Here is a 15,289-nt window from a genome sequence, read left to right as displayed (position 1 = left end):
TGGTTTAGTTTGCTGTGGTATACAACCTAACTACCTTCAGTAATAAACACACACAATTAACTCACCAAGCCTTTATTATTTACATGGTTGTAAAGTCTTACACATTATCAATGGAGAAAGTACACAAATGAAGCTTTTCCCCCCAAAAGAAACATGTTACAGCTGGTATGTCAAAACAGATTAAATAGAGCAAACACCAAACAAATCTGCACTCTCTCATAGCAGCACTCAACACAACGAGATCTGATTCAACTAACACAAAGAAGGCAGTGGTTAAGGAGATGACACTGATTCATGTAAAAGGTAGCTTATGTATCATTGAACACATCAGGGTTAAAGGTAACAAATAAGAAAAATAGCTTTTAGTCATGCTAGAGGTGTGGCTCTATGGGTGGCAGTGTTGGCCGGTTAGTCCATTGCTTTGGTCCAGACTGAAATATCTCAACATGGTTAGTCCATTGCTCTGGTCCAGACTGAAATATCTCAACAGCTATTAGATGTATTGCATGTTCCCCAGAGGATCAACATTACTAACTCTGGTGATCTCTAGACTTTTCCTTTAGCACCCCCAGCATTTTGACATTTTTGTTTATTAGTGACTGACATTTGAAGTAATGACAACTAATAGATGGATTTCATTGAAAAAGCATACATACTGTACATGCATGTTGTCCATAGGATGAATACTGATGATATTAATGGTCTTTTCATCTAGTGACACCATCAGATCACATTTTAAATTTGTTAAGTACTTTGGTTTATGGCTGTATATTAATAACATTACCACATGCCCCAGCTGTAATTCTGTGCTAATTAGTGAATAGTAGCATCCGAACACACAAAACTAAGACAGTGAATGTGGTAAATAAAAAGCATTAGCATGTTAACATTGTCATTAGCATTTAACTAATATACTGCTGTGTCCAAGAACAGCATCACATTGCTGCTATCATGGCTATAGCCTCTTGGTCCAGTTTCTTGATAATGTTATCTTGTTTAACAGTGTTTATTGTGTTGAAAAGACAGCGACCCGTTGTAAACCTTGGCTGGTTGGTTGCTACAGCAACTAAATTGAGTGTATCAGAAACACTTGCAAAAAAAAAACTTGAAATCTTGCAAGTAACATTCACACAATAAATGTGGCATCTCCAGATATTCAGAATTGCCAAGTCATGTGTTGTATTGCTAATGGACTATGCATATTCACTTCTTAGGTCAGCTCAGAGCCAGTACTCAGAGATGAAGACATGGATGATGACAAAATTGCGATAGGAAATGACCCCTGACCTGATATAGTTCAGAGCCACCTTCAGCACAAGATCCCTGGGGCCAGTGACAGGTTTTACCTGCCGGACTACACCTGTGGGAGGACATCAATACAGGGATTAGTTTTGGGAGAAATATATGTAAATGTATATGAGAGTATATGCTATGTAATAAGTGATATGATAAAGGATTGACTCCTTGGTTCCAAGTGTGACACCTTCCTCTCACCCATAATCGTGCCCTGATGGGAACGCTTCACCACATCAAAAGAGGCCTGGTCATCTGCAGCCAGCATTTCAAATGAAATATCAGTAGCACCAGGGAGATGAGCATGGTTTGCTGCTGTAATTGTCCGCAGGAAAACTATTTCTGTTGGAAGAAATGGTTCAAAGTTCTTATTGGTTTGACAGAAACAAAACACAAATTCTTCTAGATATTTACGGTATGTAATGATTAAACAATTGTTCTGTGGATGTAAATATGTAATTGAAACTTCTGCATTGTGGCAGGTTAGTGGGTGAAAGGTTTGATTACAGTGAGGCTACAACTGGGTCTAGAATTTGATGTTACAAGCTGCTGAGTTAGGGCGGCATGGTGACACAGTGGTTAGAGCTATTCCATCACAGCAAGAAGGTTCTGGGTTTAAGCCCCAGCCAATCTGATGCCTTTCTGTACAGAGTTAGCATGTTCTCCTGTGTGTGTTCTCGCCGGTTATTCTGGCTTTGTCCCACATTCCCAGGACATGCACCTTAGTTTGATGGGCAACTCTAAATCGCCCGTAGGGGTGTGTGTGGTTGTCTCTCTCTAAGTGTCAGCCCTGTGATAGTCTAGCGAACTGTCCAGGGTGTACCTCGCCTCTCACCCAATGACAGCTGGGAAAAGCTCCATCCCCCCCCCACTGACCCTCTTCAGGATAAGTGATATAAATAATGGATGGATATAAGCTGCTGAGTTAACCCTTTCAATCCCAGGCCAACTGAATCTCTCAGACTCTCTAATTAGTTTAGGGATACATTATCTAGTTTCTCTTTCAATAAAACCTGGACTATTTGAAAATGCAGTCATTGTTATGTAGACAATTGTGTTCAAAATTTATGATGGATTTTACATACTATATATGTGGATTTGTAATAGAATTCTGAGGGTGTTAATGACAGGTCATTAAAGAACCATAATCTGTCCAACCAGTAGAATCTAAAAAAAAAAAACTGGTGAAATTTGAAAAAGTATTACAACAAACCTTTGTTCAAAATGACCTTTAGCTGAGTTTTATTCAAACTAAGTAATGTCATTAAGCCTTCAGCCTCCTCCCTCAATAAGGATGATGGGAAACAGTCAAACTTTGATGTGTACATGCTTGCTTTCCACTGACAGGACTTAATCATATAGTACAGACTACTACGGCATATTCATACCCACATCATAGACACGCTTGCACACTATCATATGCAATTTTACAATGTAACTTGAAAACAAGGCCGTTAAGGCTGCGCCCACACAAACACATCTAAAATCTCCTTCTCAGAACTTAGGGCTGTCCTTTCATTCTCTGTCTTACCTTCTGGTCCACTGAAGTCTCTGAAGGCTGGCAGAGAGAGGAAACTGTGGGTGATGAGGTGGACAGGGTTGAGAGCACAGCCAATGTCGTTAGCTTGGCAGGCCTTAATACAGCGCACACTGAATGAAGTATCTCTTCTGGATCTGAGAGATGCAAAAGAGGAACGATGGAAAGAAATGAGGAGAAAAAGGCAGATTTACAATGTGCCAAGGGAAGAGGAATACAGGCAAACAGATACACACAGTCCAAATGAAAAGTGTGACTTTCTCACACTTTCAGCCTATGCAGTACACAACACTATTCATTAGAAAAAGTTTTGTCCAAAGTTCCACAGTTGAGTTCAGCAAGAAGAACCTGGCAACACCTGAATAACCCTATAGACCTCTATGGTTAACCAAGTGGGTGCCTTAAAAAGAGTCCAAACCCTGAATCCAAACCTTAAAACCATGTTTGTGAGGGTTCCCCGGTATGAAGAAAGTAGTGCTTTCAAACATAACCTCAAAAACTGCAGAAAGAGCAGAGCCATGCAATTAGCAGAAAGCAGGTGAGTCCAAGTTGTTCACTAAAAGCTGGAGGTCAAAGCCACAGAGATGATTGTGTGGTATTCCACACTGGCGAAATGCCACCAAGGAAAAACAGGCTGGTACAAAACGTACAAAACCAGAAGTCCCAATTAATGTGATTTGATGTGATTCAGTGTCATATTCACATGATAGAAGACAGAATTATAAATGAATTTCTGAACTACTCAATAGTCTTCAACAAGTATAAAAATAATTAACTTAGCATTGTGGAAACTAGGTAGTCATAAAATCCAAAGATCTAGGACTCACATGTATTTCATATCTTTGTATTTTTATCATCTCCATATGCACCAAATCCCAAAAAGCCACCAAGAAAATGGAACAGTAGAAAATTTGTCTCACTGCATTTATCCAGATGACCAACACAGCTACTGGCCTTTAGGTATTTTTTACACCAACTTAACTGATAACCACCCAATACCAACACTAAAAGCGCCATCCATCATATGAGCTGTAATGCCAGTGCACCATTAATTCAGCCACGATGCTGGCTGGGCCCCAAGTGTCCATAAATAAGTGTCATGCTTATTTTTCTTATTGTCCACCAAGGCGAGGCCTGTTTGATCCTATGGTGAGCCTGCTTGGAAAACGATGTAGGAAAAATTGGTTTCAACATTAAAACTGACCACAGTGGAGGAAACGGAGTAGTGGTAGAAACCACACTAGTGTGTGTGTGTGTGTGTTTAGTTATCAGAGAGTGAAAAATCATTTTATCTGTCATTTTTAAATTCCAAACACATAGAAAGTATACATAAAGTGAAGAGGAAGAGTGAGCTGTCATCAATACTTGCATATGAACAATACTAATACTGACAGTGTTGTAGTGCTGCTACTGAGCACCATCTAGTGGCAGATGACATATCCTAATATGCCTGTTTACTGCTACATCATATCCTAAAGTACTTAAAAAGTCACAGAGAGTATTTGAAACTGTTTAATTAAAATAAAATGTGTGTATTATTTTCTCATTTTAGTGGAAATGCATCCTCCATGCAGTAATACTGACCTTTTGCCTTTTTTGACACTAAAGTTAATCTTCTTATACCAGAAAGAGTAGTCTGGCATTGCAAGAATTAAACTTTCTTGACTTTCTTGTCAAGCTTTAGATGAGAAGACTGATACAGCCACTAGCCAGTTAGCTTAACTTAGCTTAACTGGAAAGGGGAAACAGCTAGCCTGGCCTCATCAAAGATGACTAAATCTACTAGAAGCTCACTAACTAGTATGGTATAGCTTGTTTGTTTAATTCATACAAAAACTGAAATATAAAAATACAAGTGTTAATTTTAAAGGGTGTTATGCACCAGACCATTCCTTTGCCAAAATGTAGCAGGTGGATGAAGAGAAGAAGAGATGGCTATTCATTTAGTTATACAAATAAACAGTTTTTTAAAATAATCATTTTCACTATAATAGACTGATGTAGCATATTATTTTAGCCTTAAATGAATGTGAGTGTTTTCTTGCACTAAAAAAAGCTTTATAGATTCACTCTATATTAACAGCATTAAAGGGTAGGTGGAAAGCTGCAGCTGTGACACCAGTATGAAGAAAAGAGTGGATGAAAATGAAAACTACCTTTATAATAAACGAATCGTGAGTAGAAAATAGGGATATAGTACTTCAAACACTGAACCATTCCTTTAAAATGTACATAATTCTGCTATGGAAATGCTTTTCAGGGATGGATGGGCTGCTTGTGCATGACAAACAGCAATCTTGGCCTTGTACAGAAAGAAGTCCTGGGCCTCAGACAAGGCACACCACAGGGAGATTACTCTCCTGTGAGCCTGCTGCTGCACAGTGAAGTATCCTTCCTCCTCTCCGGACACTATGTTGAGCAGCAGTTCATCTCCTGGCACAAAATTGGAGGGTCCCATCCAGAAAACATCAGTGGGGACAGGAGCGTTGGTGGGGAAGCTGATGCTGTAGAAGGTGATTCTCAGCGGAAGTGAGAAACATGATACAGGATTCTGAGTGAACTCGCAAGTTACGAGCTCGCAACGGCTGAAAGTTAAAAATCAAAGGAAGGGCTCATTGGATGGAAGGCTACAAAGGCTGCACACACAGAGAGTAGGACAGAAAGAGGTGCTAAAATAAGGAATGGACAGATGAAAGCTGGAGAGCGAGAGACTGAAAGCTGCAGATAAATGTCAAGCAGACCAAAACCAGTCAAATCACCATCACGGCAAATAAGAGAAAGTCACTTTCAGCTTTTCCTGCTTTTCTTTTTAGGGGTCACCACAGTGAATCGTCACACTGACGACTCACATGTTGACATTTGTTTGGCACGTGTTCTACGCTGGATGCCCTTCCTGACGTAACACTGACCGCAGCGGTGAGAGCGCTGCGCCTTAACCACGAACCTACCAGGGACGGCTAATATAAGTCAAATAAGAAGAACAGCATAAGATGACAAGACTGTCTTAAGATTTAACTAAATCATGCAACTACATAATTAAGATGATTTAGATGCCTCATGCTCATCTGGGGACAATCAACCCTTCTTTTTCAACAGTTTCTCATAACTAAGCAGACATCAGCTCTCACCCATGTGCTGCTTGCTGGAAGTTTGGAGGACATTCAACAGACAGACAGCGAAATCCTCCCTGGACATTGAAGCAGGTTTTAGAGGCAGAACAGGTATGGCTTCCTGATGCACATTCATCAATGTCTGAAGACACACAGAAAACAAAAGTTAGACATTTAATAAAAATAATACTTACAATTTAGCTTGCACTGAACAAGCATAATAATAATAATCATAAATAATTGTTATGATTATTATTATTATTAAAATCATCCAATTCTGAACACTGACAATGTATGAAATCCATGGAGTATGAGGTTTGACTTGTAACCTTGACATGTGTGTCCATTGGGGGCAACTGTGTAGCCAGTGGGTGGGCAGGCACAGTAGAAACTTCCTGGAGAATTGTAGCAGCGGTAGGAGCACACATGACCTCCAGTGGGCAGAGCACACTCATCAATATCTGAGAGGAGCAGAAGAGAAAGACTTGAGAATCAGAAATATACTGTGACTAACTATCTGCTGCATCTTTTTTTTAAATTGAAGATTAAATAAAAATTTAAATAAAATTTTAGGCTGGGAGACAGACTCAGAGAAAGGTGGCACCTTTGAAATACTGCACATGTAAAAAGTAAATGAAACCCCTAGTTCTATGAAATAATAAACCATACATTATTACAAATCAAATTGTTTATCTGGTGTAAAAATGGTGCTTCCTTTAGCTAATGTTTGTTGTGTTTTTTATTAACTCTCAGCAAGAGACATCGCTGCTACATAGTGCCCCCCGCCCCGCCCCGCCACCCCGCCATAGGACCAGAAAAATGTGAGTTGTATTTAAGGCAACAATTTGATATTGTTTTTTTATTTTTCATTCATTAATACTGACTGGGGTGGCACCAGGGGCCCTCTGGCTCCGCCCACGATTCCACCATTAAGCACCACAAAGGCCAACAGTATATACCTTCACACGTTATCCCATCAATGTCACTCAGCTGGTAACCACGCCGACAGTAGCACCGGTAGGAGCCATAGACATTGGCACACTCCTGGTTACAAGGGTTGGCCTCACATTCATTCACATCTGTCAGCATAGAGACAAAGGTAAAATAACTTCATTACAACGTTGGCGTGCTTAAGAATTTTTGTGTCTGAAAAGGTTTTCTTTTCACTGCAAGAAAACAAGTCTTTGCCCAACTTTCCTTAGTAAGTAACAAAGATCTGTGAAGCCTGTAGCCATTTCAATTAAAGAGCCCATGGTATGCTCATTTCCAGCCATTTAATGTTTAACCTTGAGTACCTCTAGATTATCTTTGTACCCATCATAACTCCAAATAGTCTGTATTTATTTCAGAATGATTAAACCAGAAAAACCAGAGAGCCTCCTCCTGAAAATGGGAGGATAGTTCATGAACGCACACACCTCCTGCAGCAGGTGTTGTGTCTAAAGTGGACAGCACACAAATGGCAACACCATTAATTAATTTTAATTTCTCCTTCATTGATAGGTAACACCCTAAACAAAACAGGTAACTGAGAAACCCCATATTTTGACTGGCATAATGCAGATACAGCAACTTCTCCAGCCTTAAAACAATTCTCTCCAACATTACAGAAACACAGACATGCAATGCCTTTTTTTTTTAAACTTACCATTAAGTCCCACTGAGTAGTTGAAACATCACCCCCTTTAAAGTAGCTCCAAGGTTGGTAAATCCAACCGGTGGTCACTGCGTCTTCCCCCACATGACCACATACAGTCCCAAGGTAGTGAAATTAATTCCAACAGGTAGCGTATCACCGACAATAACATCATGGATCATTAGAATCCTCTTGTTAACCTGCATCACATCACATGCAGCAGACACACTGGCCTCAAGCAGTCAAAATAAACAGCTACTGTGCTCCGAGTGAATCTAACTTTGTCGAGCTGATCATTCACCACCCCAGGGTGCTTCACTGGCCGGCTGCTTGTAGGTTAGACCCAGTCAGGTAAAACAAGGAGTCCCTGTTCAGGAACATTCCCAGACATTCAGTAACCTCAAGCCCTGTAGTTTTCTCCACATCCTCTGGTAACAATGCAGCCAGCAGGAGGGAAAATATATTTACAAAACCATGTGCAGTCAAAAAAATTCTGCTTTTAAAATGACACCAGTGAATGTCAGGTAACTCCACATGAACACGCAACTGCCTGGAGATTATGACCATTCAACTATTTCCTTAAACTATCACGTAATACTTTATTTTGTGTGCAAGACTTGTAGAAACCAAACTGCTTCTGCATAGAGGTACTCGAACATACATACACCTGATTTTTTTTAGCTTTAGGTCATGTCTAAGATGATAATTCACCGTTGTAACATTGTAGATGAGTCAGAAAACAAGGAAAAGCATGCAATGGGCTCTTTAATGTTATTTTTCATGTTATGTTTAAAAGGGTGAAAACTGCATTATTTCATTGGTGCATATCATACACATTGGAATAACATTCTTAGGAAAATGCCCAAAGTGGATGAAATCAGTGCTTCAGTAAAATAAATAAAATGTGAGTTGACCTTCGCAGTTTCTGCCATCAGGGGACAGTTTGAAACCTGTGGTGCAGCTGCACTGGTAAGACCCCTCTGTGTTCTCACACTTGTGGGCACAGAGTCGTCCGGGATAATACCTGCACTCATTGATATCTAAAGAATGCAAGGGACAGATTATGAATTTGAGATTTACAATACTGTTGATCTAAAAATCAACAGTAGAGTTCAGATTATAAATGAGACAATCATGACAGTATAAAATTCTATAGTTCACTTGTTTTGTTCTTTCTCCTCTACTCAGTCTAACCAACTCAGTTCAAAATATTTTTTCATGTCTGATATATATGACTCACTCTTATAAGTGAAATAAAAATAGTGATGAATACTGTACCTTCACACAGTTTGGTGATGCTGTTGAAGGCAAAGCCACGTTTGCAGTCACAGCGGTGTGAGCCCACCAGGTTCACACAGCCATGCTCACCGCACACGTTGCCTGTATGACACTCATCAACATCTTTAAAAAGACAGAGGTAAACAAAAAAGTGGAAGAGACATAGATGAAGAGGAATCACACCTCTCAAGGAAATCAGTATGAAATAAGGTGAAAACAACACAATTCCGAAGACTTTACAAACACAAAATACTTGTGACCATATCTACCTTCGCAACGAGTGCCATCTTCACTAAGGTGATAGCCTCGTCCGCAGGTGACTGTGACCTTGCGACAGGTATAGGAGCCCTCTGTGTTCATACATATCTGGCCAGGTGGGCAAGGACTCATGTGGGCCAGACACTCATTGATGTCTAATGTGAAAAAACATCAAGTAAGCCAAGTTACCTTTGGCCTGTGGAGTGTTTTTATTTGTGTGTGACACTGAACTCACCAATACAGCTGCCGAAAGCATCCTGAATGAAGCCATGTGGGCACTTCTCCTTCGGGTGGCAGCGGAACGAGCCTGCTGTGTTCGTGCACGAAAAGTCTGGTCCACAATTATGGATCTCCAAAGCGCACTCATCAATGTCTGGAACAGGAAGTGAAAACATAATCAAAGCATAAAGACACTATGTATAAATTTACATAATTTAACTATAGGAGCTGCCTTGAAGATTTTTACTACTTGGTATCCAAGAACTAAAATAGCAGGACTAGAATGGATTTTTTTGGCACTCTCATGGGACTCTACACTTACATCGTGATGTGGATATTTTTATGTAATTTCTACATTCTCCTACTTTGTTACCTTGGCAACTGTTGTCCTCTCTGAGTTCATACCCGGTGCCACAGCTGATTTCCCTCTGACAGCGAAATGAGCCCTCTGTGTTAATGCACATTTGGCCCAAGATGCAGCTGTGACTGCCAGTCAGACACTCATTAACATCTGAGGAGAAAGACATCCAGTCAAAAATAAGAAAACCAGTCTATCTATTAAAGTGTTTTTCAGTAGAATGCGCAGTCACATTTTGTTTTTATGGTAAATGAACAAGACAGCAGGTATAGCAGTCAGCATGTTGAGATGCTCACAGAAAATGCAAATTAATGCTCATTTCCACCCACTATCACCATGGAAATAGCAGGAGTTGGTTAGATAAACAGAGATCGCAGAAGAAGAATGTGCACCAAGATGATGTAATTAAGAAAGTGTCAGTCAAACCTCAAAGGATTTTTAAAAAAGTAGAAAATATGATGGCAATATGGAATTTCTGTTAGTTTAATGTATTAGTTTGAACTTTACAATCTCAGTGGATGTTTAAGTAACTCTAGGTTTTTTTTTTATGAGCATGGTGGATGTCTACCAAATTTCATCAGTCCTAAATTTCAGCCATCACACTGGCATTACCATCCCTACAAGCATGTCCCTGGTATGGCTAAAAATCACTTATCTAAGAAGTAGTTCACTACAGTTAATAATTGTGGCTGTGATGACTTACCCTCACAAGTCACCCCATCTTTTTGCAGCTGATAACCGTCATGGCAGGAACATGTGCCATTACCTACACACAGCTGGGAGCAATTGGAGCCTGAAAACAACAGAGAGACAAATGAAGAAGACATCACATCTTATAGTGTGTGTCCATGGTCAGGAAGGCAGCCACCAAGAGGCTGTTAAGCCTCTTACAGCTCTTACTATAACAAAGAATATCACATTTAGAGATGAAGGTGCCATACCTCTGCAGGCACCCAGTTCCTCTGGAGGCTGGGTTGTCACACTGGCTGGAGGTATTTTTGTCACTGGTGATGTGGTGATGTAAAAGTCTTGATATAACCAAAAAATATTATTATTTTTAACAATGCAGAAAAACTAGACAGCGCTCAGCAAGTGCAAACCTCTGCCAAAGGGTAATATCAGTTTCCCCATAACGCTATTACACCTAAAAGCAATATTCCCATGACAGATTGACCCTCATAATATGACTGCTCACCTATGAAAAACTGCTGCTGGCATTTGGAATGATGCTAATATCATTATTAGTTGAAAGTTATTCAGTAAAAACAATAGACATGACAGATATTCACTCATTGGTTTAGGGGTAAAATGTGGATTCAGTAAATGGACCGCGGGCAAAACGAACACATCACATTTCTGCAAGTTTGTATTTTGCTTGTTTAACAGCTGTTTGATAAACTATCTCTGTTACGGCTGATTGTTGCCCTATGGAGTGATCTTTCATGTACTATCTCTCTCTGCTCAGCTGTGAGTGTGTGAGAGGAGCGCAGCCCCTCCCCCCTCTAAACAGAAACCAACACAGGAAAAAATACAGTGGAAAACCAAAGTAGGATGGTCCCCATCAACCATGAGGTTATGCCGGGTGACGATTAAGGGAAGCACGGTTGAGTACCGCTTGCTAGGTTCCAACACTGCAAACACAGCTAAATCGGAATTACTCAAAGAGTCTGACAATATACAGTACGTATATTCTCAATTTAACTTATTCATTTGTCTCCTGAAAAATGTCAAAACTTAATAAAGTGGCAAATTACCAGTCCTATAGATGAAAATGATAACAGCTTTGAGCCTGGCTCAAAATCTCTTCCATCACCATCTGTGATCAAGTTATTCCTGACTTGCTCTCACCCGGCTGTCACTGCATAGAGTGGCGCTTTCCCCAGCTCCAGGCTGTCACCTCAATGTTCTCCTTCAGTCCCTGTGTCGCACAGCAGGGTGTACTATGTGACAGCACTTGTTTTCCATTGACAATGAATAGGCATTTCACACTAACCCATGGATTTGTCTCCATATGTGCTCAAAGTGCTGAGCAGAACAGTCATGCACTTTGACCACAAGATGGCTCATGTACAGTCAACAGCCTTTCCAGCACTCACAATGATGAAGATTTTTTTTTTAATTCCTGTATCCAAATTCAGATGCAGATCAGCACCAAAATAACTAACAACAATAGGGTTCACCTTGTCACACACTGTGATTTCACAAATTTCTGTGGCCTTTTCTTTGGTATGCTCTTATCACTCTAGACTTTGCTCTGCAATATCAAGACCCTGATTTGCTTTTTTTCCCCACATAACTCAAATGAGGTGGTTTGCAGCTATGTGCTCCTCACAAGTTTTGTTTTCACCTGAAGCCAACTAGGTGACAAAAGCTACAAGCCACATCGTGCTGCCAGTTGGCCCTCTGTCACCATCTGGCAAGTTGTTCACAGCTTAGCCTTTTAGCAATGCATAGTGAAAACAGCCAGCAAGATCATTGGTGAACCTCTGCCTTCCCTTACAAAGATCTTCAACACCCTCCTCACCCGCAGAGCCATCAGCATTGCTGATGACACCTCCCACCCCGCACACTCCCACTTCAGACTCCTGCCTTCAGGGAGAAGGTATCGAAGTCTTCAGGCCCACTCCACCAGACTTACAAACAGCTTCATTCACCAGGCTGTGAGGATGCTGAACACTGTTCATTACCTCCCCCCTCTGCCCCTGGACCATAACCCACCACAGAACATAAAAAGACATAGAAACACTACCCCTGCTGTTTGCACAAATGCAATACATTCCCCCCAATTTGTTATATAACAGGTAAATCTGCTGCTGATTGTTGTGGAAACATAAAAAAACTACCTCTGCTGTTTTACCTTCTGTTATATTATATGTAAATCTGCTGCTGAATGTTTTTTTTTGCCGGGATATCTGCTGCTGTTGGTCATTTGCAGTACCATCCATGTATACCTCATATGCTATTTGCATCTCATCACCAACGCCTGGTGATGCTGAACCATCTGACAATCTCCTATTATTTGTTTTGCACTACTGTCACTGACTGTACATGGTTTTGAGTCACGGCTTATTGGCTGTACCGTTTAGATTTCTCCTAATTACGCTAATCCAGTTCTTATTCTATTCTATTTTTTTATTCTACTTTACTCTATTTTAGTCCCTAAATGTTATGGCACCCAATACTAGGTGAGAGAGAAACGGTATTTCGACTTTCTATATGTCCTGCACATATGGTGAATTGACAATAAAATCCTTGAAATACTTCTGGGATCTAGCCTGTCTATCTGTTTTTTTGTCTGTCTGGCAGCAATGTGTTCCACAGCTTCCAAGCCAAGGCCCTTTAACCAACCCTTTATGCTCTCTATTCCCAAAGATTCTGCCTATTTTGATGTGATTCACTTATTTCTTTAGCCCTTTTAGCCTAAACTCTTATGAGACACATGAAATCTGCGTGGGTGTCAAGGTTTTGCTCCAAGGGCTAATAAAATCATATTGTGCTAAAAGTCATTTGGCACCTAATGTGTGCAAATGGCCTAGTATATTGATTGTTTTACAAACGCCCCCATTGACTTGTGTGTCACAAACATGATAAAGCAGACTGGAGCTAATCAACATACAAAAGACTAAACCAATTATTTTGGATCTTTTACCTTCAACTTCCTCTACTGTGTTTTTTCCACAGCAGATTTTAGCTGTGTATGTGCACTGTCTCCCCAGCAACAGACCCTGAAGCTTGCAGTTCCAGTCCCAGTTTGCTGCAGTCCGGCCGAGTTCACAGCAGTCACAACACATCTAAACAAGAAGATGGTAAGAAAAGAAAAAAGTGAAAAGAAGTAGTACTGTATCTCAGAAGTCTTTGTGTTGTGATGATTTATAAAGAGCTAAGTGAGCTGCCTGCGTGTAGAACAGTGAGGAGGTGTGTAAAGGCTGAGGACTTTGATCACCTTTGAGATTTGGGTTTCCCAGGGATTTCCAGGGAAGAAGGGCTTCTCACAGGCCCCTTGCCCCAGGGCCATTTTGATACCGTTGAGACAAAGGTTGTTTTCTATTACTGCTGTACAACACTGCTCCTGTGCAATCCTGAAAATAAATGCCAAAGTTGTAGCAAAAAAAACTTCATTCAGACCAGAAATGACACTTCAAATTCTATGATAAGAATTGGAAAAGAAAATGACATTAAATGCAGTTGGTCAGCTTATTGTGACATCAAGAAAAGACAGCATGAAAACTGTTTTCTATTTTCAGCTGTCCCTTCTATTACCTTTTATGTTAAAATACTTCATTTAGCTGTTTTTCCTTAGTTAATGTCCCCTTCTCTGACATCCATGTGTTGACCAGATGTTCCTCTGTTTCATCAATCACCACCTCGATGTTCTTCCAGTCAAACAGGACCCTTTAAGGGTTGAAAATGCTCCAGGGCACCACTTAATGCCTGTACTTACTATGTAGTTATGTGGTAACTCTCCCCTGTAGCAAGATGGATGGTTTAGTGACCGTGGAGATGATATGGGGGCTAGCAGCCCTGAGGGTATTTCCAGCTTTTAAATATGCCATTAAAACCTACAGGATATATGCATATCATTGCAAAATTCAATGACTTTTCTGCATCCAGTGGGATATACTTGGCATTTTCAGTAATGACTTTGTTAGATACAAGTTACAAAACTACTTCATACCACTTTACAATAATCCTTACTCTTACCTGGACCCCTTGTACTGACCATCCTTTAATCTCTGGGCCCCATGTTAAGCCCCTCAAGTGCAAGAAACCAGGTGTTGCTTACCTGCACGTGAGGGAGTCGGAGATAGGGGGGAGGATTGTACAGTCTTGTCCTTTTAGGGCTCGATTCCTGCCGTCCTGACAACACCACTGTTCAATAGGATGAATCTCTGCAGTGTCTGGATCATTGGGGGTTAGATATACACAGGAGAAGCAGAAACAGTAAGTCTGGCTTTTAGTACCAGTGACTGACACAATTATTACCTCACGCTGTCGGTTATAAAGTTTAAATTAAATGGGCTACAGTTTAACTTTAACAGCACTTTGATATATTATAGCATCAAAAATAAATCATTGGCAATTTAAACCACTAACACTTTTTAAATGAGCTCAAATTCTTACCTTGTCCTTTCAGAACTCCGTATAGAGAAAATAACAGTATTGTCCACTGCGCCATCGGACTCGGTGTGCCCAGTTAAATGGTCCAAACTTTACTATTGGGTAATTTATTGAGATTACCATTAAGAGAGGCTGAACTGTGGGGGCGAAGGGAGCGTGTCTGCTATGAAACTTTCTCCGTCAGGAAGAACTTCACAGCCAAAGCATCGCAACAGGCGACACATATCTCTTTGCATATGAGGTTTGCGGTTTGGGGGCGGGGTGGAGGGAGCTGTCGTTCATCAGGCCATTGGGTGATGAAAGGACGACAGATAATAGGATTTATTTACTGCACCGATGCGCCAACACTAAAGTATCCTAGGTGCTGTCTACGTAGGGTTTAAAAATGCTTAACCAGTCTGAAAATCTTCCATACAGTCAAAAACAATATACTTCTTTTGGTCTTTATTTTTTTCCAGCAACCCCTAAAAATGTTTTTGGGT

The 15,289-nt window shown here is 40.5% G+C and overlaps 1 protein-coding gene across 1 annotated transcript; it reads right to left on the bottom strand.

Moving 5' to 3' along the window:
- Positions 1–453: 453 nt before the first annotated feature.
- On the bottom strand, positions 454–15,089 carry LOC109960850 (fibulin-1-like). The gene is made up of 17 exons (XM_020601245.1): positions 14,811–15,089; positions 14,473–14,587; positions 13,633–13,768; positions 13,339–13,480; positions 10,631–10,717; positions 10,393–10,482; positions 9,705–9,842; positions 9,348–9,485; positions 9,124–9,267; positions 8,855–8,977; positions 8,491–8,616; positions 6,900–7,019; positions 6,270–6,401; positions 5,959–6,082; positions 2,825–2,967; positions 1,495–1,635; positions 454–1,360 (listed from the first exon to the last, which is right to left on the bottom strand). The coding sequence occupies exons 1-17, from the start codon at positions 14,863–14,865 to the stop codon at positions 1,221–1,223; spliced, it is 2,094 nt and encodes a 697-aa protein (XP_020456901.1). The 5' UTR covers positions 14,866–15,089; the 3' UTR covers positions 454–1,220.
- Positions 15,090–15,289: the final 200 nt, after the last annotated feature.

The sequence above is a fragment of the Monopterus albus genome, unplaced genomic scaffold, assembly GCF_001952655.1.
Source record: "Monopterus albus unplaced genomic scaffold, M_albus_1.0 scaffold51.1, whole genome shotgun sequence".
In the NCBI taxonomy this organism is placed as follows: Eukaryota; Metazoa; Chordata; class Actinopteri; order Synbranchiformes; family Synbranchidae; genus Monopterus; species Monopterus albus.
The sequence above is the reverse complement of the archived record's forward strand: the minus strand, read 5'-3'. Positions and strand labels throughout refer to the sequence as shown.

Bases quoted from the DNA above. Each gene is read 5' to 3' on its own strand.
- LOC109960850 (XM_020601245.1), bottom strand. From the start codon at position 14,865: ATGGCGCAGTGGACAATACTGTTATTTTCTCTATACGGAGTTCTGAAA. The intron at 8,617-8,854 runs GTACAGTATTCA...TGCATTCTTTAG, and splicing joins CATCACCAAACTGTGTGAAG to ATATCAATGAGTGCAGGTAT. The intron at 1,636-2,824 runs GTAAGACAGAGA...TTCTTCCAACAG, and splicing joins AGACTTCAGTGGACCAGAAG to AAATAGTTTTCCTGCGGACA.